The sequence below is a fragment of the Melospiza georgiana genome, chromosome 1 (assembly GCF_028018845.1).
Source record: "Melospiza georgiana isolate bMelGeo1 chromosome 1, bMelGeo1.pri, whole genome shotgun sequence".
Classification (NCBI taxonomy): Eukaryota; Metazoa; Chordata; class Aves; order Passeriformes; family Passerellidae; genus Melospiza; species Melospiza georgiana.
In genome coordinates, this window is record NC_080430.1 from 128,035,711 (window position 1) to 128,060,338 (window position 24,628).

The following is a 24,628-nucleotide window of genomic DNA, read 5'->3' on the forward strand; positions in this document are numbered from 1 at the left end:
CCCAAAGCAGTTACTTTAGAACTATTCAGATTGTGTAATAGCCATGTTCCCTGTTAACACAATCATAGAAGTGCAGTTGTGTAATAATTAAAGAATTTTTAAATGAGATAAAATAGGAATGTTTCTTTGTAAACAGCGGGGAAAGGGCCCACATGCAGTTTTTCCTTTGACTGGAAGAATTAAAAGTACAGATTTAAAATAATCTCATCCCAGGAGTGAGATACTGTGTTAGCATTCATTTCTCTGTGTTTTGGACCCTTCAAGTACCAGCTGTTTAGGCACAGAAAAGGTACATGCAAATTTTAGCACTACTAAAATGCTTGGTAACCTTGTGTCATGTCAGTTCCATGAAGTTTTTAGGCTTGAGAATGTTCTGTAAATTTGAAAACCTGAAAGCAAAACCTTGGTTCAAAATTATAACAATATCTTCTGTAAAAGTACTGAGCAACAAAATGTCTTAGTCATCTCTAGCCTTTAATGCTTGCACTATCATGACGCTGTATGTGTCAGAGGATCTCCCATTAAAGATTTCAGTCCAGCTCACAAGCCCCAGCACTTTTATGACTTTGACATTCACTAAAGAAACAATCATTACTCTTTTATTTGGTCCTTAGGAAGCTCAAAGGGTGGAGTTTATTCAAGTTGCGGATGCAAAGCTTTTTTTTTTTTTTTTTTTTTTTTTGTTTTTAAGGAGGATGGCAGGCTCGGAGTTTCTTGGTTTTGCACTGTCATTTAAATGCTGGTGCTGTCACCACTGAGAATTATAGTACACAGATGGGTTTCAGGACAAGATTTCAAAATAATTCATACTGATTTCCAGAAGAGACATTTGCTAGTTAGTTTACTAAAATAGAAATCATATAATGGATGTAAGATTCAGAGTGAACAGATTCATTGGTGACATCTCAAATACTTCCCATTTTCTGAAATTGCAATTTTAGATGAGAGGGGTTTTAAGCTAATGATTTATTTTTAGTACTTCTGTCAGTACCCCTCATCTCTTCTTAGAAGTTTAAAAAATGTTCTTGTCCCTCTTTAAAACAAAAAATGAAACAGAAGGGTGGTTGTATAGTTGGAGAGTGGTGTATGTGTTCTGAAGCCCACCTGCTGCTACACGTATGAAATAATGTTTCTAAAAATCATTCTTGTAAATTGATAGATTTCACCTGGTTTCAATGGCTGAAAGGGAAATGCTTCATTCAAAATGTTGCTATGAAGGACTTTGGTTCCAGGTACCTCTTGGTGAAGTAAATCCACTGTGCTTTCAGCACCCCAGTAAGAATTCACTCTTTTTTTTTTCTGTATGTCCCAATGCTGCTGTTCAGAGAGGAAAGCTTGGCTGAATCTACATCTCCAAGGACAAGCCCTGTCATGGGCCCTCAGCTCTGCCAGCAGCCACCCGAGGGCTTTTCCATGCGGCTGAACGTGTGCTTGGCTGGGACTGTCCCTGTGGTTGTGGAGAATGAGCTGCCTTCCCTGCCTGGCAATCTGGGACACCTTCACAAAGAACTGAGTTAGGATTGAATTGCACAGGCAGGGGACAGTATAAGGGGGAAGGCAAAGTTTATTCTCAGGCAGAGGGTGATGCTGGCCAGAGCGTGAGTTTGCAGTAGGTTGGCAGTAGATGAAGATTTCTTCAAGCACGACAATTGCAAATTCTGTCATAACTTTCCATTGACTAAGCTTTAGCAATCTCATTAGTAGCAATATTTTATGAACATCCAAGAATAGGTCTCTAAATTACATGAAGATAAGGTCTACTTTGTCTCTTGTTTTGGCATTGCTTGTACAAAAAAATATTTGTAGTAACTGCTAAAAGAAGATTTGGAAAGGGGAGAGGAAGACTGTTCTAAGACTTGCTTTGCTTTCCTTCAGGTTTTGGAATGGTGAAGGGTGAAAAAAATGTTGTACTTCTGCTCCAAGAACTCTTAAAATCAAGATTTTTTTTTTTTCCATAAACTTGTTGAGCAGATACAATGCTATAATATCAAGTTTTCCCTCTTTTTGGAGACTATAAAGATTGTTGTTTTCCCTTTAAGCAACTGTAACATGTAAAGCTATGACTGTCTGGGGGTTAAAATATTTCATCTATCCTATATGGAGAAGATGTGTTGCCATGTTTGTAATTATTTTAATAAAATTTTAATAGTTTCAATAAATGTCTTCTCAGTTCCCATTGTAGGAATGCCATCAGAAATTAAGCTTGCAAAAGCCATTCAAGGATCTTTAACAGGAGGGTTGTGCTGCTTTAACAGTGCTGCTTCTGGTAGAGAGCTCCTTTTATAGCAGGTGAGAGTGGAAGAACTGCATGAGGGACTGCCACGCTTCTCTGCAATTGTTTATATAACCTTTAATATCCAGGAGAGAAGCAAAATCAGATGAGTGTAAGCTGTACATTAAAATAAAAGCTTAACCTAAATCCCACCTGCAGCTTGGAAAGGTAGACACGTTTTCTACTCCAAGTTGTCACTAGATTTTATAGCCTAAGACTCTGTTGTGCCAACAAAGAGCACTGACTGCTGGAATTGTTGTGAGTCACAATGGGGAATGAGCAAACGTAGGAGATCAACAGAAAATGCCAAGAGCGCAGAGGGGCTGAAAAGTGGACTTGGCTTTCCTTGATCATTTTGTCGCTCAGCAGAAGATTTGGTGTATGAACTATCTCTGTAAATAAACAAGATGGCAACAGGTAGGTGCCTTCCTCTGTAGAAAAAGATTTCCAAGGCCTGTGGGTAACAGCACAGTAAGGTGATTAGCACCAAGAATTGGCTACCCAGGAACTTTGGGAGGTGCATGTGAGCTCCCTGCAGCTGGATTCATGAATGGGGTGTCCTTAGAAAGGATGGCAACTGGCACTAAAAGCCAAATTGTGAAACAAATTCTTTGCCATGTATGAGTACCCAGCTGATTACTTGCGTCATGCAACCCTGACTAAATAAAGTGTAAAGATGTGGAAATACAAATCTGCATGCCTCCTAATGAATACTTTGATTTTGTGTGAGAATGAGTAATGCTTTGCCAAGACCAAAACCACCACTGATGTACAGCTCTCCAAAACTACAGCTCTCCATTAATTGTTCACTCAGAGGATGGCTATGGTTTCTTAGCAGCCTAGGCAAAAGAATAGGCCACATAACGACATCTTCCTTGACTTCACACACATCTTCAGAAGTAGTACATTTGTTTCTTGATCGGTGCATCCTCAGTGACAGGATGATATTTTGAATGAAGTGTATGAATAATCCATATCTCTCCTTGTAAAAAAGTAGGCTGCATGGTAGCAGACTAGACCAGACATGGCAGGCCTCACCCATCTGCCCTGTAGAAAAATCTAAACTTCTTCATCCAGTGTGTCCCATAGTATCTTCAGTGTGAGGGTTTGTTTTCATATGTGCTCTATGGCCACTGAACAAAGCTGAGCTTTAGCAAGAGGTGAAATAATAATGCAGTCCATACATTCCACAGCTTAAGGCATTTAAAGGGTGTATGAGTTAGATTATTGTCATGTTGGATCTCATCTTTCTGGAGCTAACCAACCAAGTTGGCAATGAGGAGAAATTTTAATGCAAAGAACATAAAAGTTTAACTTGTTTCAGTAGGTTGAACTTCTTGTTGCAGTAACATCTACTGTAAATACAAGAATTTGCCTTAAAAAAATGAGGTGCTTGTGAGAGCTTGCACACACTGCAGTAGAATCTGGAAAGGTGCTGACCATGCTGCTCAGCTCCAGCTGCCTTGGCTGAAGTGGCCACAGGCTGGAAAACTGCACTGTGTGAGTTTGTAAGAGTTGAGAACATGCAAATGATATTGCTCTTATAAGGACCCTGGGCAGGGCGTGTAGAAGCAATTGTTTAAGGCAATTATCTTTTTATACCCATGTTGAGAAGGCTAAATTGTGTTCCTGCAGAGATCAGGAGTGGTGGTATTTAAGGAAATATTGTGCTGTGCCAAAGAGCCATTGTAAAGAACATGTAAAAGTATTCACCTTGTGACTGAACAGTGAGGCTGCCTGTAGAAGGATCAAGATTCTACATATGGACAGAGATTTCTTGTTTAATCTCATGGCAAAGAAATGTATGCTTTGTGTCCCCTCTTAGGAATTAGAAGTCAAAGTACTTCTTTGGAGTTTTGGGGTGTAAATTATTTCTGTATGTTTTCATATTTTACAGTAGGACCCACAGAAATGGATTGTGGTATTTGATAATAATTGCATAATTTAGGCATTTCCCCCTATTTCTTCTGCTTTAAGATGCATTTTTCCTTCTATGATGCCAGATTGAGGTATTTTTGAAGAGAGAAAAGGTGATGACATTTAGTCAGTAATAGTTTTTCCTACAATAAGCTGCAGTTCCTCCTTCTCACTTATACAAACCTTGTGTTGTATGATTTCCTGGATGTAAAAATCCTTTTCCTAATGAATTTAAATGAAGAAATTTTGTTTGCAATACCGGAAATTTTAAAGTTTGCTCAATGTAAAGAACAGAGAACAACCTGTTTGTTTCTTTTCCATGGGTTTATTTTTGATCTATCTGGTACTATTTGTTTGGTGCTGTGCCTTTCTTACTGCATATGTTGGGAGAGGCTTATTTCAATTTTATTTCTTCCCTGCTCCACACTTCATATTGTCTTATTGCCACATTGCCTCCCTGAAGGGTCTGAAACTCACTCAGGGCAGTCAGCTTCCAAAGCTTTGAAAACACTTATTGGAAATTATTAGTAGTAAAAATATAATCCAATATTTTATATAATTAGAACATAAAGCGAATGTTACCCAGAATAGGAAATGTCAGATAATTTCTGTGAGTTCCAGGAGGTTCAAATTAGGTTAAAAGTAACAAGAGCACTCATTTATCTTGGCTTTCAACAACGTTAGATATTAGTTTCCTGGACAAATTCAATGAGTGTTTTCAACAAATATAGTGTTGAAACTATGATTACACATCTTAAAGGTACTAATAATTTGCAGTGTCCTCGCCAAGTAAACAGAATTTATGAGAGGTCAAACACTTGTGATTATTGAGTTGTTGCTAGTATAGCCAACTCTACATTGAGGAACTTAATTTAGACAGCCACATAATTTCAAATTTTGGCTACATTTAGTGGAGTGCTATAGGAGCCTTTTGGATCAAAGGTGTCTTGTGTCAATAAAATAGGGAAGGAATATCCCTGATGTGAAATGAGCTTTCCATTTTGATTTCACTCAATCCTCATCCCCCCAAAAACTATCCAACTACATCTTGTGTATATAATTTATCTGTCAATTCCCTCAAAAACGAGAGCTTATGTTACTTGGAGGGCCTTCATGCCAGTTCCAAAATGAAAAGCAATACACACTGCCAATGCAGCAATTGCCTGCTGGCTTATTGAATTTCTTTCTTCACTCCTACTTACCACCAAAACCAACTCAAGGAAAAAAAAAATCCCCCTAAAAAGCTTGTTAGAAGTCAACAGAACTGAAAGCTGATAAAATACTAAGTGTTTTCCTGGAGTGAAAAAAAGGAAAAATTAGATATTAAATATTATTAATAAGCTATTGTGTGTATGCTTTGCTCTTGAGTAGAGCCAGACTCAGCAGGACTGTTGCATGTGTAGGCAGAGGGAGCCACAAAGAGATATATGTGGTGTTAGTTTAAGGCCACATATTCCAGTACCCCACCATGTTCTCTTTATCTTCACTTCCCCTACAGCTTCTGAGCTGGTCCCATGGGGAGAGACAACACAGCCCTCCCCTTCCCTCTCTGTCCGTGCTGCACTTGTGAGAAAAAAAGAGAGGATATAAAAGGGATATCCATCAGCTGGCAGGCTCCATCTGGGTAACGAGTGGCATCCATCCATTAGTTAAATATCCGTGATGCAGGAACCATCAACTCAACATCACCAGTTCTGAAGCAGCAGGGAATTTGAGATGTGGTGTTTTCCTCCTGTGGGTTTTTCCAACTGTATTGTTCTCAAACTGAGGAATTTTTATGGATCCATATAAGGGAATAAAGGATGTGAAGGGAACTCATGGGAGAAGCTCTACTCCAGAGGAGTGTTTGAAAGGTTTGTCTAAAGAAACAGGAGAAGGCAAAGGGAGGAGGAGCCTGAGGAAAGTACAAGGACGGTGTGAAAAAACATAGGGCATGTTATGAAAAAGAGAGAAAAGAAGCTGTCATATAAGAAGAATCAAAAAGTACTAGGCAAAATTAGGAAGAAATTAGAACAGAGATGTAGACAAGATATAAAAATTACAGATAGCCACGAATATCGGGGAGCAGTATTAAATTTGCATCAGTGCATGGGGCACATGGGCCAGTGACATTGGTTGAAATGTAATTTCTAAATATTTGTTGGTGTTAGGGGTAATAACTGGGACATAAAACCTGGACAAACATGGTGGGAAAAGAAAGAGGATGAAACATGCTCTGCTGTTTTTCTCTTAATTTTATCTGTTTTCTGTGTGTTGGCTCATTAGATATCCCGCCTGCCTGCCAAGAGAGAAACCATTTTGGATTTGCATAGTTGTAGCCATATGGGGAAAAGATACAGTCTTCTCCCTGAAAAAAATTGTTTTCTCTCTAACGTAAGATAAGATATTTTGGACACACCATGCTGTTTGCATAGCAATATTACAGTTGAGGAGTTTCATGGCAGAAACAGAAATGGAATAATAAACTTGAGGGAAGTAGTCTGGTTGGCAGCTTATTGGAGGTTTTGGTTAGTATTTATGACAATCCAAAGGCTTCTAGTACCACAAGCATCTTTCTTTTCTTTTTGGTTTATTTGTGATGAGAGAAGAATGACAGAAAAGATCCAATTTTAAATTTCCAACATATTTATATTTTTTCTCGTGTTTGGAAGGGTGATTTATGAAGTGACAGGGAAGAAGACTTGCCACTGGGGGAATGGCACACTGCAGCTCTTGCTATGCACTGGACAAAGCTTCTAAGCTCTAATTTGCACAGGAGCTCTTATACAAAATGCCACAAATAAATAACATAATGTGGGGATGGCTGAGAGCAAGAAGCCACTGCAGTCCAAGCCTCCCTGAGCTAGAGAAGGTTGGCTGAAGGATCCTGTGTTTCAGCAAGGGATAGAAGGCTTCTTATGTTGGGGCAGCCTGCCAGGAACCTTAAGAATCAATTTATTATTGCTAGACTGATCTAAAATGAGTATAAAAGTTTCCAGAGCATAGTTGTTCCAAGCACTATAGGTGGCTTGCGTGCCTTGATGCTGTCAAAGGGCCTGGAATATGGAAGTAGAAATGTGACTGCTGTGTTAGTCAGGAGCTTCCAACTCCAGACCTGCTTTCAAGATACTTCCACATGGTGTTTCCAGATGTGTCTGTCAAACTTATAAATGGAAAAAGTATAAAGTTCACTGAAAAATTAGGGCCTTAAGCCTGTTCTTTACATTCTTCTGATCTGCTCCTAAAAGTTTTAGTAAATAGCCTTAGGCCACCTCATAAAGACATGAATAGCAATGAGGATGCTATGTCACAGGACTTAGTGCAGAAGAAGCCCAGGAAGGTCTGGGAGGTCCCAGCAGGTGTGCACAGCCCATGGTGAATCCCAAACCACTGGTGCTCTGCTAGCACCTCTCTGCTGGCTTACCCTTGGAGTTTCACTTTCAGGAAAGGTTTAATCTGTGTGTTAAAAATCCCCTAAACTATAGCAATGGGGTTGCCCTGTAAATATCAGAAAGTAAGGATTTGCTATATTCCTACAGCACTATTGCCCTAGGCACACTGTGTGTTCCCAAAATTGTCTTGCTTTCAGGTGAACAGCACAGCTGTCTGTACTTCTGTATCTGGCATCAAGCCTGTGACAGGTTTCCTGCAGTCTTTACTCAGATCTTCTAAAACTGAGAGATTTGTGTTTTATAATTTTTTGTTTCAACAATAGTCACTGATAAAGAAAGCAGAAGGAAGAGATGTGGTAGTTTGCAGAAAAGGTTATCACACAATCACAGAATTTCTAGGTTGGAAGAGACCTTTAAGATCATCGAGTCCCGCCCATGTTCTAACACCTCAACTAGATCATGGCACCAAGTGCCACATCCAGTTTTTTTTTAAACACATCGAGGGATGGTGACTCCACCACCTCCCTGGGTAGATGATTCCAGTATTTGACCACTCTTTCTGTGAAAAACTTCCTCCTTAATTCTAGCCTGTATCTCCCTTGAGACTGTGTCCTCTTGTTCTGTCTGGTGTTGCCCGGAGAAAGAGACCGACCCCCAGCTCACCACAGCCCCCCTTCAGGGAGTTGAAGAGAGTTATGTAAGTCTCATGGGCAGAAATGTGTAAGAACACAGTATTCAATCACCTTTCTTCAGCCAGATAGTGGGGTTGCAATTAGTGGGGAATCTCTTTGAAAACCATTGCTCCATCTGTTATCACCCCACAGGCTGAATCAGTGATAGAAAATCACTTCGTTTTCAGGTGCCTACATCCAAAATTTAAACTTGCTATGCCTTCTACAGCTTCAGTCTAACCCTTGAGACTTGTGAGTTCCCCATACGGCTAAATGCCCAATTTCATACATGCAGGCTGAACTTTGCAGGAGCTGAAGTTGTGTTCTTTTTCCTGGAGTCCATCCTACCTGGTGGGCATTCTCTGAGATCTGTCCTATCAGGAAAACAAACCAAGAAGAGAGATTTGTCAGCTGTATAGCCTGAGTGCATACCCAGGACATTTAACACCAGGCTTACATCCCTCTTTTTCCTGATTTTAGAACAAGGGTTTGAACCTCAGCCTCTCACCTCTTATTAGGAGGCTTTTCTGGTTTTGCAATTCTTAAATTATTTTTGGATCAGGTCAGTCCCTGGAGATTTGATAATTGCTCCCATATAATCAATGTTTAAGAGCTTTTTTCAAAGCAAACCAGCTATATGTAAGAAAAAGAAACAATCTATTGTTTGAGAATCCAGTAATCCCAACACAAATGCTTTCTATACCTTGTTTCCAATATGATGCAGGTTATGGAAAGGTTTTGGTGTAACGAAAACTCTCCAGCAGTGTAAAAAAAGTGGATTTATATTAACTGAGGTATCAGCTAGTGATATCTGACAGATAAGAGATATTTGCAACAGGAATTATTCTTAGCAAAGATCTGCTAATTGCTTACTTCAGGTGGTTTACTCAAAGGGTGGCTTTCTTCTACTGCTTGTTTGAACAAGTTACAAAGTATTGCAGGATTTTTTTGTCTACTGTCTCACACTGGACACAACTATATATGACGTATATAGTTTGGGCTTAAACATATATTTTTTTACTAAAAATAGTAAGTTTTTTTTTTCCTCAGCTACTCTGATGTGTTTTCTCTATTGACGTACTACTTGCTTTTATGAAAAACTCTCCCCTTACAGAGCATCTTGCTGGAAGTTTAAAAAAGCAAATAATGAAAATTATTATGTTGTGTGTGTTGCAGAGTCAAATGGAAAAACAGTTGTTGACAATTTGGCATTTAATTAAACACGCTGCAGCTACCTCAGCCAAATCTCTCGCCTGGCGTAAACAACACCACCAGGTTAGATGTTAAAATAATGTTTACAATATAATTTTTATGGCCTCTGTTCTGCTAGATCTGGGACTGTACAATCGTGACAGTTTATCAGCCTCATTAGACTGTCCCCAGCCAGGTTCAGATCTTTTGTCCCCAGGCTTCCTAAGCAGTCTCAGACCCGACACCTCAAAACAAGAGTCCATCTCACTTGGCCTTTCTGTGCCAGCTCAGAAGACCCACCACTCATTTTCCCAGTTAAGAGAGGCGAGGACTTGCTGGAGTGAGCCCAGCAGAGTGGCACTAGAGCATCTCACTTGGGAGAAGAGGCTGAGAAAGCTGGGACTGTCCAGTCTGGCAAAGAGAAGGCACAGGGGGATCTTCTATGTAAAAATAAATACCTGGTGGGACAGGATGAAAAAGAGAAAGCCAATCTTCCCAGTGGGGTCTGGTGACAAGTTGAGAGGCTTGTGATTACAAACCTAAAAAACTACATTCAATCTGAACACAAAACCCCCCACTTTTTTACTCTGAGTAAAACTCTGATCAAACACAGGTTGCCAAAATGTTCCTTGGACATAGCCAAAAGCCAGCTGGGAAACCAGCTGTTGCTAGATGAGCAGGGAGGTTGGAGCAGGTGACTTTCAGAGGTCCCTTCTTACCTCAGCCATCCTGCAATTCTGTGATAATTTCTTCGTACATGAGACCACTGAATGGAAATGTGCCAGTACCAAACACTGCAATGCACCTGGATGGAATACCCAAAACACAGCTATGCAGCTGTGCCAGAGCTAAATCAGGCATCAGAAATTGCTAGGAGTGTATTCTCCAAGGCTGGCATGGCATGGGTCCAAGGTCTCCCCTAGTACAAACCACACACACAAGAGCAATAGTTGGAAATGTACAAAATACATTTCTCCCAGCAATTTCAATATGTTTGTGGCCAGAATCTGGAACAGGACAGGACAGGGCTGAGTTCTAATGCAAGTCTGAAAGAAAGCTTGGTTTGATGGGTCCTCTGAAGATGGAGTAATATCTTGTGTCTGATGTGAACATCTGAGTCCTACCCTGAGCATAAACATGAATGGAAGAAGTCCTGGAGGAATCATCTTCATTAAAGAGAGTTTGCATTTTGCATTTTACAGGTGCAAAGGACATTTTTTTGGAGCAAAATGTTTTTCAGGAACAAACTTTAATGTAAGAATGATATATGGCTAGAGAGAGTGAAAAAAACATCAGTGAAATGGAAAAATCTGCTCTAAGTCTTGCCAAGAGTTTTATGCTTATACTCTATTGCTGCTACTGCCACTGGTAAGTATGATTTTCTACCTTTCCTCCCTGTAAACTCACATAAGCTTTTCAAAACTTCTCCCCTGTCTCCATATTCCCTTTTAATAATGGCTGATTTTACAGTTGTGAGCTGTGGTTTCCTTTGTTTTGGCAGCTGCTGGATGCCCTGCTTCCGGCTGGGCAAGAGTGCCTGCTCCTGTCCCCTGCATGGATAATGCCATTTCCCTTTCTCCAGATGTCTTCCAAGCAGGCAGTGGTCATTTTGGATAAAGTTAACAAGACAGTTTCCTCACAAAAATATATGCTGATCCTGGTCTTAGACATCTTCTGTGTCCACTGCTTTTTGCTCCAAGATCACATCCAAGCACAGAGAGAATTGAGATTTGGGAATTCAAATGCACCCACATAGCAGTAATTTCTTATTACAAAAAGAAGAGCATGGAGAAACCCACCTAGCTAGACCGGTTTTATGTGGTATTCCCTGTCTGCATCCCTGCATCAAACATCTCAAAAAAATCTGTGGCGTTATGTGTGAATTATAAGCTGAGGTAGCAAAGCAATATTCACACAGCCTTTCACAGAGCCACAGCCTCCTCGGCTGACCCAGCAAGCAGTTACTTGGCTGCAGCAGTGTATCAAATGACATTAGAGAAGCAGATACCAACACAAAGCTTTTTTGCATGGGTTGCCTTTAACTTGGATGAGAAGACAGCTCAGTCTGAGGCACCTGAATGAGGCTCAGCAAACAGTGCTAGTGCTGGGCCACTTTTTGATCACATTCTCATCCTTGACTTGTGAAGGGCATTTTTTAGAAGTCATGAAACCATGGTAGCTGTAAGCCAGTGATCATACACCTCTGCTCCCATCACATGTGCTCAAAAGCTGACACACGTCCAAGGCATCACATGGAGCTACTAAGGAAACTGAGGAGCTGGGTTACAGTTGCCTGTCAGTGATGTTCTGATCAAAGATATTTGGGGGGCAGCAGTGTTCCTGCACCTCTCCAAAGAGCCACCACTAGGGAGATGCTGCTTTAACCAGTGAAGAGGGTTGAAAAATATAGTCGCCATGTGCACTTACCTACAGCCATTTTGTCAAAGAATAGACCCAAATCCACAATTTTCTTTTTAAAAAGCCCTTGTTAGGTCATGTCTCTCTTTGATACTGTCTCACACAGCTGGATAAACACATCAAGTGATGGGTGAACAACTGGCTCACAGGTTGGGTACAAAGGGTTACAGAGAATGTGGTGATATCAGACTGGAGACCTGTCCCTAGTGGGTCTGCAGGGCTCCATCCTTGGCCCTGTGCTCTTCAACACCTTCATAAATTATTGGGACTGGAAGGGACACTGAGCCAGTTCATAGACAATGCAAAATTGGAAGGACCTGTTGAGTCCCATGAAGGCAGGGAGGCCCCACAGAGAGACCTCAACAAATTATAGAACTGGGCAATCACCAACCACATGCAGTTCAACAAGGGACAATGCTGGATTCTGCTCCTGGGATGCAATTCCAGATGTATGGACAGGCTGGAGATTGAGATGCTGGAAAGCAGTGCCATGGAAAGGAACCTGGGGGTCCTGGTCAATGGCAAGATGAACATGAGCCAGCAGTGCCCTGGCAGCCAGGAGAGTCAAGAGTGTCCTGGGGGCATCAGGCACAGCATCACCAGCCAGGCAAGGGAGGGGATTGTCCTGCTCTGCTCTGCTCTGCACTGGGGGAGCCTCACCTTGAGTGCTGTGGGCAGTTTTGGGTGCCACAATATAAGACATTAAGCTGTTAGTGTCCAAGGGAGGGCAACAAAGATGGTGAAGGGCCTTGAGGGGAAGCTGTATGAGGAGCAGCTGAGGTCACTTGGTCTGTTCAGCCTGGTGAACAGGACACTGAGGAGAGACCTCACTGTGGTTACAACTTCCTCATGAGGGGAAGTGGAGGGACAGGCACTGTTCTCTGTGGCGCCCAGTGACAGGACCCGAGGGAATGGCCTGAAGCTGTGTCAGGGGAGGTTTAGGTTGGATATTAAAAAAGGTTCTTAACCCAGAGGGTGGCTGGGCACTGGAACAGGATCCCCAGGGAAGTAGCCACAACCCTAGCCTGACAGAGTTCAAGAAAAGGGAAAGCATTGGACAATGCTCTCAGGTACATAGTGTGACTTATGGGGATGGTGCTGCGCAAGGCTGGGTGCTGGACTCAGTGATCCTTGTGGGTTCCTTCCAACTCACCTTATTCTGTGATTCTGTGCAGTCATTTACAGGCTGAGCCATTCAGCTAAGAGGTGTGATATTGATACTCAAGAATGTCTTCAGCCTCAATGTACATTCAGATCCACATCTACTGCTCCCCAGGCACTGGTAGCTGTGTGCTTCCCTAGCTGGAATCATCAAGAGATGCTTGATGGACAATGTTTGTGGACAGAGCTTGTCATGGGCTGATTGCTCCAAAGGCAATTTATAGCTGAAGGCTCTCAGCCTCCCATTCCAAGATGGTTTTCTGTAGTGGGACACGTCATATTTTAGGCAGTAACCGATGAATGCAAACATAAATCTTCTGGGGGACAGAAAACAGAGAGCCATGCATGGATCTTTCCTAGAATGTGGGCTTCTTTCTCCTGCTTCCTTCTAGTCTAACAAATCCTGATTTCCTGGAATTGTTTAGATCACTTCATCCCCATTCTGCCTTCCACTACTAATTACTTAGGATACATTCAGAGATGCAGGTTTTGATATCATGAAGCAAATGGGAAATAGTCAGTTGTGAAGTGTTAGGGTACTGTTGCTGTCTAACAAAGTCACCACAGCTGTGTTTTGCAAGGACACCGTTCCTGGATATTTTCTCAGAATGCATCTGATAAACTACACTGGGAGGCCTAGGGGCATAGATGGAAAATAGTAATGCACATTTCATGTTTGCTTTGCAATTAAGGTATGAGAATATATTTGCTGAAGAGGATCCTACACTTCCACATTTACCAGTTTGAGGTAGAAGTAGTTTCCAGGATCTTTGAAATCAAGCTAAATGGTGCTATGGCGTTTAAAACCTCCAGCTGAGAAGCAAGCCAAGTTTTATTTTATTTTATTTTATTTTATTTTATTTTATTTTATTTTATTTTATTTTATTTTATTTTATTTTTGGTTATTTCTATTTTGTAGTTAGGTGCAGCAATTCAGGTAAAATTTAGTTGCAGACATTCAAATATGTTCTTCAGGGATTTAGCCCCTAGTTTATATCCCATATGTATAAGGGGTATGAGACAAGGTACCTTATCTTTCCCTATATTAAATATTAAAAAATATTAAAAAAACATTTTAAGTTTTGAAGGTGACACTTTGTAAGGGGCCAGCAGTAGCACAACACAAATTCCCTTTTAAAAATCCCTTGCCTGAAACTGTCCCAGCTACATCGCTCTGCATCCCTCAAGAGAGGCACATAAATGTGGATTTTGATACTTCAGCAATTGCTTACTGTGCAAGATGCTGTTCCCCAGAAGTACAAAACAGCAGGGAGTGGACTTGGGCCCAGGGATATTATTAGTTGTACTCACCAAGCCAGCTATCAGTGAGAAGATATTCAGCTGCCAGCTGTGTGCCAAACCAGCACTGGCGTAAAAGAAGGTTTGGGACAGTCATGAGGGCATTGAAGATGATCAGTAGCTGTTTTTAGACTAAACCATGTGATTTGTAATATTCCCTTTGTTAATTTTCATGCTAGTTTAAAAAAACCCTAACTTAGTATTTTCCCCCAAGGAGAGAAATCGACATTAAATAATGAAAATCAACACAGAGGTTCAGCTGATCTGAAAATATCCCTCAAAGTGATGATAAAAAACTTCAGTATTGAGTTCAGGGAAAGGAGAGTGAAATATCTGCATTTGGCATGGCCTCACATACTCCTCTGCTTTAAAGGGCTCAGTGGACAGAGAAAAATGTCCAAAATAAAGTAGAAATGAAATACTCCAGATTATCATATGTATTATTCTGCCAGTGCATGACTGAGCCCTTTAATACTTATTTAAGCCTTTCAGTCCCTAAGGAGCATGATTTATGGGCTTTCTGCTGATCATCAGAAGATAGGCATGGTTATAGGCTACAGCTCCTTACATACTGTGGTTCATGCTTTTGGCTCCAGCAGCCCTCTCAGCCCCTGGGGTGCTGTTGAAATGGCTGCCATCACAGTTTCTCTGCCCTATTCTCTAATTTAATTTTACTTTGAAGAATCGTTCTGAAGGATGATGGCCTCAAATTTTCACTTTTTCCCCCTTATGGTTTATCTCTATTTTATTTTAAGGAAAGAAATCAATCTAATTTTGCTTCCACAAGATAGATATGGTACACTTCTCCAAAACTTGCAATGAAGTAAAAGCTGACATTCAGCTCCCATCACGAGTGGCAGGGTATAAATCTCAAGCAAAACAATATTCTACAGTAGTTTATTGCACTTTTTTAAAATTAAAAGCTGTATTTTGTGGCTCTCACATTTTAAAAATATGTCTTCGGTTACATCTGTACAATTCCTCTGACAAAACTGAATGTAAGCTCTTTTGTTGCCCTTCCACCAAGACCCTTGGTTTCTGTACAGGTATTTGTACAAGGTCACGTAGGGGACTGGCACCCCAAGTGCACTGAGCTCATGCTCCCCTTTCCTGTTCCTGTCACTATTTGCTCCTTCAGTGCAGGATCACCTACTGCTCCAGCTCTCTCCTGAGCTGGGCTAAAGGAGGTGACAGTGTTCCAGAGAGAATGCTCATGAGTTCTCTTTTAATTTGTTTTCCTGAGCTGTTTGCTCAATTTATAAGACAAGGAGTAAGCAATGATGTGACAGTGGAAGAGTATAATATTTTGCAGATTATAAAACTGTCTTGAACACGTTTTTTTATTACTGGAGAAAATTTTACTATTGAAACTCAATGTAGATTAACTACACAAATTTCAGGATTTTATCTAAGAATTCTCAACTGTCCAAAATTCTTTTTAAACTCCCTTCTTTATTATCATTTGGCAGAGATACTTCTTGTATATTCCAACAAGTCTTGCAATCACTTTATTGCTAAATAGATATGCTGGAGAAAACATGCACTTACCATCACAACATTTAACACTTAGCCTTTATTAACATTAAATAGTAAATATCTCTAAATTATACTTGCAAGACATCTCCAAAGCCAGTTACTAAATCAGAAGGCTATTAAGAAAAGATGTTGAATACAACATATATCTATGCTGAACAATGCTCCTGTTACAACAAAATAAGTCACAAATTCTGACATTTCAATAAAAAAGTTTCCATCATATCACTTTTCTCATTTTGAAAGCCACTTTTGATTGTCATTGCTTGTTGTGGTAACAATTCTGTGTTTACAGGTACACAATCATCTTTGCTCCCTTTCCTTCTGCAACCCACAGAAAGAGTGGGAAAACAAACTAGACATTTCAAGATGATGGGGTTAGTCTCAGGGATATAATTTTTAAGAAATATCTTAAATATTTTCTCCATTAGATGCATAAGTGAAAAGAAAACAGAGGAAAAGCAAAGTAGAAATAAAAAGTAAACATTCATTTAAAACAGAATAGATTATAACTATATATAATTTTATACATATTTTTATATATATAATTCAATATATAGATATATATCTACAAACATATATATACATTCAGGTATAAGAGGGAGCTTATAGGAAGATGGGATTTTTAGAGAAAAGCAAAAGGGCAATAATTGCAACTTTCAATGAGGAAAGTTTTCTCTGGAGATATGGCAAAAATTTTCACTATGAGGATGGTCAAGCACTGGAAGAAGTCACCCAGAGAACCTGTGGAATCTTCCACCTTGAACTTTTTCAACCCTCAGCTAGATAAGGCTCTCAGTAACCTGACCTAACTTTGAAGTTAGCTCTGCTTCGAGCAAGAGATGATCTTCCATGGTCCCTTCCAAATTCAGCTACTCTACGATTTTTTGTGGAGGGAGGAGTGAGATAAAGCAGTGATTGCATAAAGCTTAGGGTACATGATGTAAAATCTTTGTAAAAAAACTATGCAAATACCAGCTCACCATTTCATCTTTGCATTCCAGATCCTTGTGAAGCCATTTTGTTGAGGTCACATTAGAGCAAATTTAAACCCATATATGTGTGTTGCAAACAACCTCTGTAGCTGTAGTGCCATGAAAAGCATTGCAAAACAGAAAGCCTGAACTTTGGTATACAATAATTTTTCAGTAATTTTCTGACCTATATGCTGGCAAACTAAAATCACCATTCTCCAAAAGAAGTGGATTTTCTGCAGCTGCCAGGCTGGAATTTGAACTCTCACCTTCAGAATGCAGCATCCACACAGGAGGACACTGGCTCTTGCACACTCCAAGAGAAATACTGTGTCCAAAGTTGGTGGGCAGGAACTGTACTGTGGTGCCAGTCCAAACTGGGAAAGGAGGGTACACACCATTTAGAATATATTTTTCTTACTATTTTTAGTATTTCTTTCTTTTTTTTTTTTTCAGAAAGAACTGAAAATTATATTTGAGAGACACAGAAGAGATGTTGATATTTTAGAGATGTTGACCCCTTTTCTCCATCTTTTCTTCTCTGAGCCCTTAATAAAAACATACAGCTTTGATGACTTGAAGAATTTGATCTTTAGGCAAAACACTCATGGACACTGTTGGAAGATCTGCAAGAGCAAACTCTGCACAAGGAGGTTAAAAATCGAGGAGTTTGATCATGTTTCAGGAGGCTGACAATGTTTCAATCTCCCCAGGGTTTGGATGGAAGAGATGTGGGTGTCCAGAGGTGGGCAGGGCAGTCGTCTCAGCCTGTTTTGGGATCCCATGGGTTTCATAGGACTGACAGATCATGAACCCTGGCAGGGACATTGGGGGGTCCTGAGTACAAGCCCTTGTTAAAAGCCAGCACAATCAGCAGAGGCCAGACCGGGCTGCTTAAGGCCTTGCTGTAGCAAGGACAGTCCACAACTTGTCTGGGCAAACTGCTTCCAGTTCTTGTTCATCCTCAGAAAAAATAATTTTCTATTATATCCAGCACAAATCTCCCCTGTTTCAGTACATGACCACTGTCTCCTGTTCTTCTGTCCAGCATCTCCATGGGGATCCTGGCACTTCCTGCTCAGTAACCTCCTCATAGGTGTGGAAAGGAACTGTTTGGTCTTCTCTAAATCCTCTCCTTCAGAGTGAACAAGCCCAATTTCTTCAGCTCTCCTTCACAGGACTAGTGCTCCAGCCCCCAAACATTGTGTTTCTCCAATTGTCTTGCTCTGATTTGGGGAGACAATATTCCATTATTGTTATTATTATTTCAGATGACATTTTGAAAAACTAATGAATTGTGTTTTAAGAATTTAAAGAAGGAAAAAATTGACTTGGAAATAAAAAGTTTGAAGCTGGATTTTATATAGATATATTTCTTTTTGAAGATTAGATATAAAGCTTGTCAGATTCGTCCATTTCTTTCACTGAAAATAAAGATATGTCTTTTCTACTGCAATGTAAGGCTGCTAAGACTTACATGTTATTGCTGAGATTCTAGTCTTAGGAAAGATCATGACTTTCACATAGCAATGAGTTGCCCAGATATAAGAATATGGAGAAATTTCTTCTAAAATAAGCCTTAGTGTTGCTCATTTTGAGATGATGAAGTTAGAATACTTACAGATCAAATCTTAGGGAGCCAAATAAAGAATGGAAAGATTCAATTACAATTACTTTATATCGCAAAAGCAGCAGTGCTTTGGCTTTAATACAGCTGAAATGTAGAAGGTAAGATCTTTCACAGTCAGTGAAAACTCTGTGGAGCACAACACATAAAAATTAAAAATTTTCTATTAACTGAAATTTAGTTCTAGAAAATAATATGATTTCTGAACAGTGTGTAATGAATCATCTCAGCACTATTCAAATGCATTCATTTGGCTGCTTAGAGATTTGACTGATCTATGTAAAATACACCTATTCTTAGCTATCCCCATTGCTAAAGCCGTTGCCCAGACTGTCATCATCTGATATTTCAATCATTGCCACATCATCCACTTGGACCTTGACTAAAGCATTCTTTCTATGACTGTTAATTGAACATGCTCAGATAATTCTCCCAGTTCCTGCCTGTGACAAAGCTGGCCTCAGAGTGAGTGCAGTGCTCACTAGAGCCATGGTACACAAGGTGCCATTGACCTACACTCAATCCTCTCTGGTAACTGGTGTGAAGCTGCAGAGACAGAGGTCTACCATGCCCTACAGAACTCATCCCAGCACTCTTCCTTCCTCTGATTTTTAATCTCTTGGAGCCCCTGACTTTTTTCCCTCTGACTGTAAAAATGTTCTGGGCTCTGCAGACTCTGGTTTGGCTTCCAGGCCACTGACACCACACTTTGACAGACATCAGTCACCTTCAGTGCCAGCAGGACACCTGTCATAAAGTCCTTTCATGCTTTTATTTCAGACTCTTCCAGAAGTGGAGCTGTGTTAGTGAGGAGATCCTGATATCACTGTTTGCAAAAAGGACTCCAAAACTCTAGAAAGCTGTTGTAGAGTCAAAGACACATAATTACGGGTTTGTAGACATGAAACAGTAAAGGAGATTAGTTCCTGGAGTCCTCACAAAAGTGTAGTTAACACCTATGTTTGGTTTCCCCCTCTTGTACTTTGAAATCTCTCTCCTTGGCATTAAAACTTGGGAGATCTCTTGGGTGCTGGTACAATTCTTATTTCTGCATCAGAAAATTGCAAGCACATACTCTAAAGATAGTACTAGAGCAAAAAGGCTCACTTTTAGCCGTCTAGGGTACACAACATGTCACATGAAACACGAGTGGATACAGGGACATCTTGGAGAGCTCCAGTTGACACTGAACACACTTGACTGAAATAAATTATGACATCAGTTGTGAAAGGTTTTACAGAAAAGTTTCTTTGTGTAAGTAGATTGGGGAAAATAAAGACCATAAACCATATATACACATGCCTTTTTTTGGCATTCTTTTCCTTAGCATCCACTCCAAACCCGCTTGGATACCACTGACACTGAGCTAGACTGACCTTCACTGACAGAGTTCTTAGATCTGTGTTAATTAGTTGACAGGTCACACCTTTGTAATTCTTACACTATGACAACACTGAAAGATGCTGGTGTTCTGCATAGCACAATGGAATCTCACACACTCTAACCCCATCATGACATTATAATAAATAAATATTTTACATCAGAAAATACTCTTATCATAGAATGAAAAAATAGCTTGGATTGGAAGGGACCTTAAAGAACATTTAATTCCAACCTTTCTGCCATGAGCAGGGACACTAGACCAGGTTGCTCAGAGTTCCATCCAACCTTGAGCATTTCCAGGGATGGGGCAGCCACAGCTTCTCTGGGCAATCTGTGTCAGTGTCTCACCACCCTCACAGTAAAAAATTTCTTCCTAATAACTAATATAGAACTACTATCTTTGAGTTTGAAGACATCCCTCCTTGTGTCACTACAGCCCCTTGTAAAAATTCTCTCTTTTCTTGTAGGCTCCCTTCAGATATTGGAAGGCTGCAATTAGGTCACCCCAAAGCCTTCTCTCTTCTAGACTGAATAATTCCAATTCTCCTGGGGTTTCTTGAAAAAGTGCTCCATCCCTCTAATCATCTTGGTGGCCTCCTCTCGACTCACTCCAACAGGTCCATGTCTTTCCTGTGCTGGGGACCCCACAGCATTCCAGGTGGGTTCTCCTGAGAGCAGAGTAGAGGGATAAAATTGCCTCTGTTGCCCTGCTGCCCATGCTGCTTTTGATGCAGCCCAGGACATGTTTGGCTTTCTGGGCTGCAAGTGCACATTGCTGTTGGATGTCCAGCCTCTCATCTGCCAGCACCCCCAAGCCCTTCTTGGCAGGACTGCTCTCATATTGGTACTGCCAATCCAGGGGGCACATTGCACTTGGTCTTGTTAAATCCCATGAGATTCCCATGTGCCCGCTTATTAAGCTTGTTCAAGTCCCTTTGGATGGATCCCACCCTTTAGGCGTGTCAGCTGCATCACTCAGCTTGGTATCTTCCACAAAATTGCTGAGGATTAACTCAATTCCTACTGGAATGTGATTTTAAAAAATCTTTGTAATTTATACTAGTGATTAAACTAATGTAGTGCTACTATTCTACACTAAAAAATATAAAAAGTGTAGCACAGTGATTACAGAAATATCTGAGAACTTGGGAAATTCAGGACACAGTGTCATATGACCCTTTTGATTTCAGGCAAGTCATTTATCCCCTTTGTAAGCCAGTCTTCAGTATGGAAACTGATGATACTGATCCTTCTCTGCTCCAGAGGAATATTATACAATAAATGCAGTAAAAAATTCGGAGGTCTCAGGATGGTATGGCAAACACCATATAGTCAGACTTCACTTGTCTGTGCTTAGACAGTTCAGGCCATGGATGAAAAACCAGCTTGGATCTAACACGGCATATTAGCTCAGGCACAGCGCCACATGAATGCAGCTCTGCTCTTTCTAAGGCCAGCTCTGCTGTGGAAAGAGTACATCTGCTTTTGTGAGAACCTAGCTGGCTCCATCCCGAGGCAGCTCAGGTATTTCAGCACCAGAATTATCGGCGCGGGGTTTGGGGAGAGGGGGCAAGAAGGAGGAGCAGAAACACCCAGCACAGACCCAGCCTCGATCCTGGATCTAGCTGGGTTTATTAGACCTGGCTTTGCACCAGCCGTACCAGATCCACGCTGCCTCCCAGCTTTTGCACCTGCTCCACAGAGCCCCAGGTCCTACGGGGCTCATTAGGTCAGGCACAACGGGGTGGGAACCACGAGCAAAGAGTCACGGTCTGTCCACACCTGGCTGGGGAACCGGCTGTGAGTGAGGAGCAGAGAAATAAATGGCACAGTGTAGGGGATGTTATGAGGAATTAACAGATCTTCTTGTATCAAAACTAAATTAACTTGGAAAATCTTGGTTTCCCTCATTTCAGCCTTCCTTATCTGTACTATGGGGATTCCCATTTTACTAACTTTACAATACCTTTGCCAAGTAGAGATTTGGCCAGAAACAAGTACAAATCACTTACTGAAGTCATACTTTAGGACTTCCAGAGCTGTCTTGGCAAGACAATGAAAGTGGTGTTTCAAGGAAGAGACTTCGAAATGTGTGAGATCAGACTTAACGAAGTCAGAAACAAGGAGGGGTGGGCAGAATAAATCAATCAAGGTCTTAAATCCAGGTTTGAAACACATAGTTAGCAAGAAGTAAAGAAAAGGGAAAGGAAAAATAAAAAAAAAAAAAAAGAGAGAGCAGTGCGAGAAGTGAGGAGGACTAGGTTTCCCCAGGCTGTGAGCAGGGCAGAGAAAGAGAAAGGACGAGGAGTCTTTGCGGGCAGAGGAGAAGCCCGCCGAGGAAGAGCCTCCAGGCGAAAGCATCAGCGGCTCTGGTGCCGGCCGGCGTTAGGGCCCGGCGGAGGCGGGGGCGCGGGCCGTGCGGCGCCAGGGCCGTGCGGCGGGAGGGCCGGGCCGGCACCACCCACGTACCGGGCCCCGCGCATCCCCGCGGAGCCCGCACGGCCCCGCCGCGCCGCATAAAGGGAGCGGGCGGAGGCGGGCGGCCGGGGGCCCGGCGCGGACACCGCCTGCATGTGCCCGGGAGCCCCCGCCGCCCGCCCCGCCGAGCCCGCCCGGGGCTGCCCCGCGGCGCGGAGCGGAGCCGCGCTCGGGAGCCGGCGGCGGGACGGGGCGGCCGCGGGAGGCAGGGGGGGACGGCTTCGCCCCGCCGTGCCGCGACCTGAGCGCGTGTGGGCGGGGAGCGCCCCGCGCCGGGATAAATAGCGCTGTGCCCCGGCTGACAGCCCGTCCCGGGGAGCGCGGGGCCGGCGGCAGCGCTCGCCCGCCGCCGTGGGACGGGCTTGGGGCTCTCGGTGACTCCGCTCCGCGGTCCCGCTCCTGCCCCGACACGGGCTGTGATTTTTCTCTGTCTGTCTGTTTGTTTTTGGGGAGAGCCAGAGCAGTGGAGGACCAAGAGAGCCCGGGTCCAGGCTTTTCACCTCTGTCTCTCCGCAGCACAGGGGAGATGCTGGAAGCGGCGGTGAGTTCGCAGCGCCCGAGAAGGGCGGCGAGAAGCGTGTAAACTCCTGCGGTCCCCAGCGGCAGCCGCTGCCCCGCGACCCTCCGCCGGCCCCTCGTCGCCCCGCACGCCGCCGGCCTCGCCGCCCCTCGCTGCCGCCGGAGGAGGCTGCCCACCCAGCGGCCCAGGATGCAGTTTCGCCTCTTCTCCTTTGCCTTGGTCATCCTGAACTGCATGGATTACGGCCACTGCCAGCCCGGCCGCTGGAGACGCAGCAAAAGAGGTGAGTGAGTGGCGCCGGCGGCTCGGCCGGGGCAGCCGCGGGGCAGGGCCGCTCCCCGGCAGGTGAGCCGCGCTCCGGCTCCGCGGGCACGTGGGGCGGTGGCGGGGCCGAGCCGGGGCGCGGGGCCGTGCCCGCCCGGCCACCGCTCCGCGGGGCTGCTCGCCGCCGTCCTGCGCGGAGGGCGAGCCGGGAGCGGGAGGAGCGGCGTGGACGCGAGCTCCGATGGGAAGGGACCGGCCGGAGCCCGGGGCAGCCGGGGACGGGAGTGCCGAGCGGTAGGCGCGCTGCCCCCGGCCCCGCGGCGTGTCCTCCCCCGGGGCCGGTGGAGCCGGGGTCTCGCTGGGAGCTGCCCGAGGCGGGCAGGGCACATCGCTCATGTCGCCGTCGCTCCTGGTCCAGCGGCTCGCGGCTGCCGGGGATCGCTGTTAGCCCGCGCAGTTAGAGTGGCGCGTCCACGGGACGGACTTGGAAGCTGCTTTCCGTGGCATTTCCGAGGCAGAGAGGCGGCTTCTCCCCTCCATCCTCCGGTACCGCCGTGCCCTTCCCGCGGGGCTTGGAGAGCGCTGCGCCGTGCCCAGCGCCGGGGCAGTGCTGTGCCGCCAGCTCTGCTGAAAACGTGCGGATCCCTTTGAGGAAAAGACATAAACGGTGCGTTGGGGCTCCATCGGTTTTTCCCTAAACGCTGATGTCGGGATGCCGGAGCTCTGAGCCGCAGCGGTGCAATATGCCAGTACAGCTCCCGTGTGGACGGAGAGGTTACTGCAGCGCCTTCCGGCTGGCAGCCTGGCCGAGGCTTCGGCTGTTGCTTTTTTACTTTTTTTTTTTTTTTTTTTTTTTTTTTTGAGTGGTGGGGAGGTTCACCTTATTATAAAATGTTTCATTATCCACATATTATGAATTAATATTTTCTGTCCCTTTTGCTGTTATTTTCTTGGCCATGCATCCTCTTCACATTTCTAAAGTTCGCTGAAAATCAGGTGGCTCAAGCTGCTGAGAAATTTCTGAAAGAATTGCACTTTTAGTGGTATTATTTGGAAGGGGAGGGACTTAACATCTCCAGTGTTAAGCTGCTACAAATAGCAATAAAACTGTATGAAGAAAATAGTTTGCGCTTTTGTGCGTATATCTCTTTCAGAGTAGGTGCAAATAAAATCGTAAGGCAGTTTGGTTTTGATGATTTCCAGAGTTTAATTTATGTGTGTGTGTGGCTAAAACGATAGCAGTCCTTTAAAGTGACCAGACTATCTGTGCTAACAAAGGGTATACTGTGTCTTTAATTAAATGTGGAACTACTTAGAGTGCTGGCTAGACAGCGGAGGGTGATAGTGGTATTTCTGCTTTACAACAGAGCTTAAGGGCTGCATTGTGGGAGTACTGAAATGAATAGACATCTAACTCAAGTTGTGTGAATTGTCCTCTTACAAAAACTTAAGCTGGTTTTAATTGATCTCATGTTCACTGATTGATCCTAGACCAATTGTTGTGCTTGTTGAACAGTTGGCTTTTTCAAAGGAGATTGATTTAAATTAG

General features: G+C 43.1%; 1 protein-coding gene across 1 annotated transcript in view; it reads left to right on the top strand.

The window, feature by feature from the left end:
- Window positions 1-22,584: 22,584 nt before the first annotated feature.
- The window catches only part of RSPO2 (R-spondin 2), a 101,527-nt gene continuing 99,483 nt past the window's right edge, over window positions 22,585-24,628 (top strand). Inside the window, exon 1 of the mRNA XM_058026951.1 lies at window positions 22,585-23,098. Within this exon, the coding sequence (XP_057882934.1) occupies window positions 23,005-23,098 (94 nt within the window). The 5' untranslated portion in view covers window positions 22,585-23,004. The remainder of the gene's footprint in view (window positions 23,099-24,628) is intronic.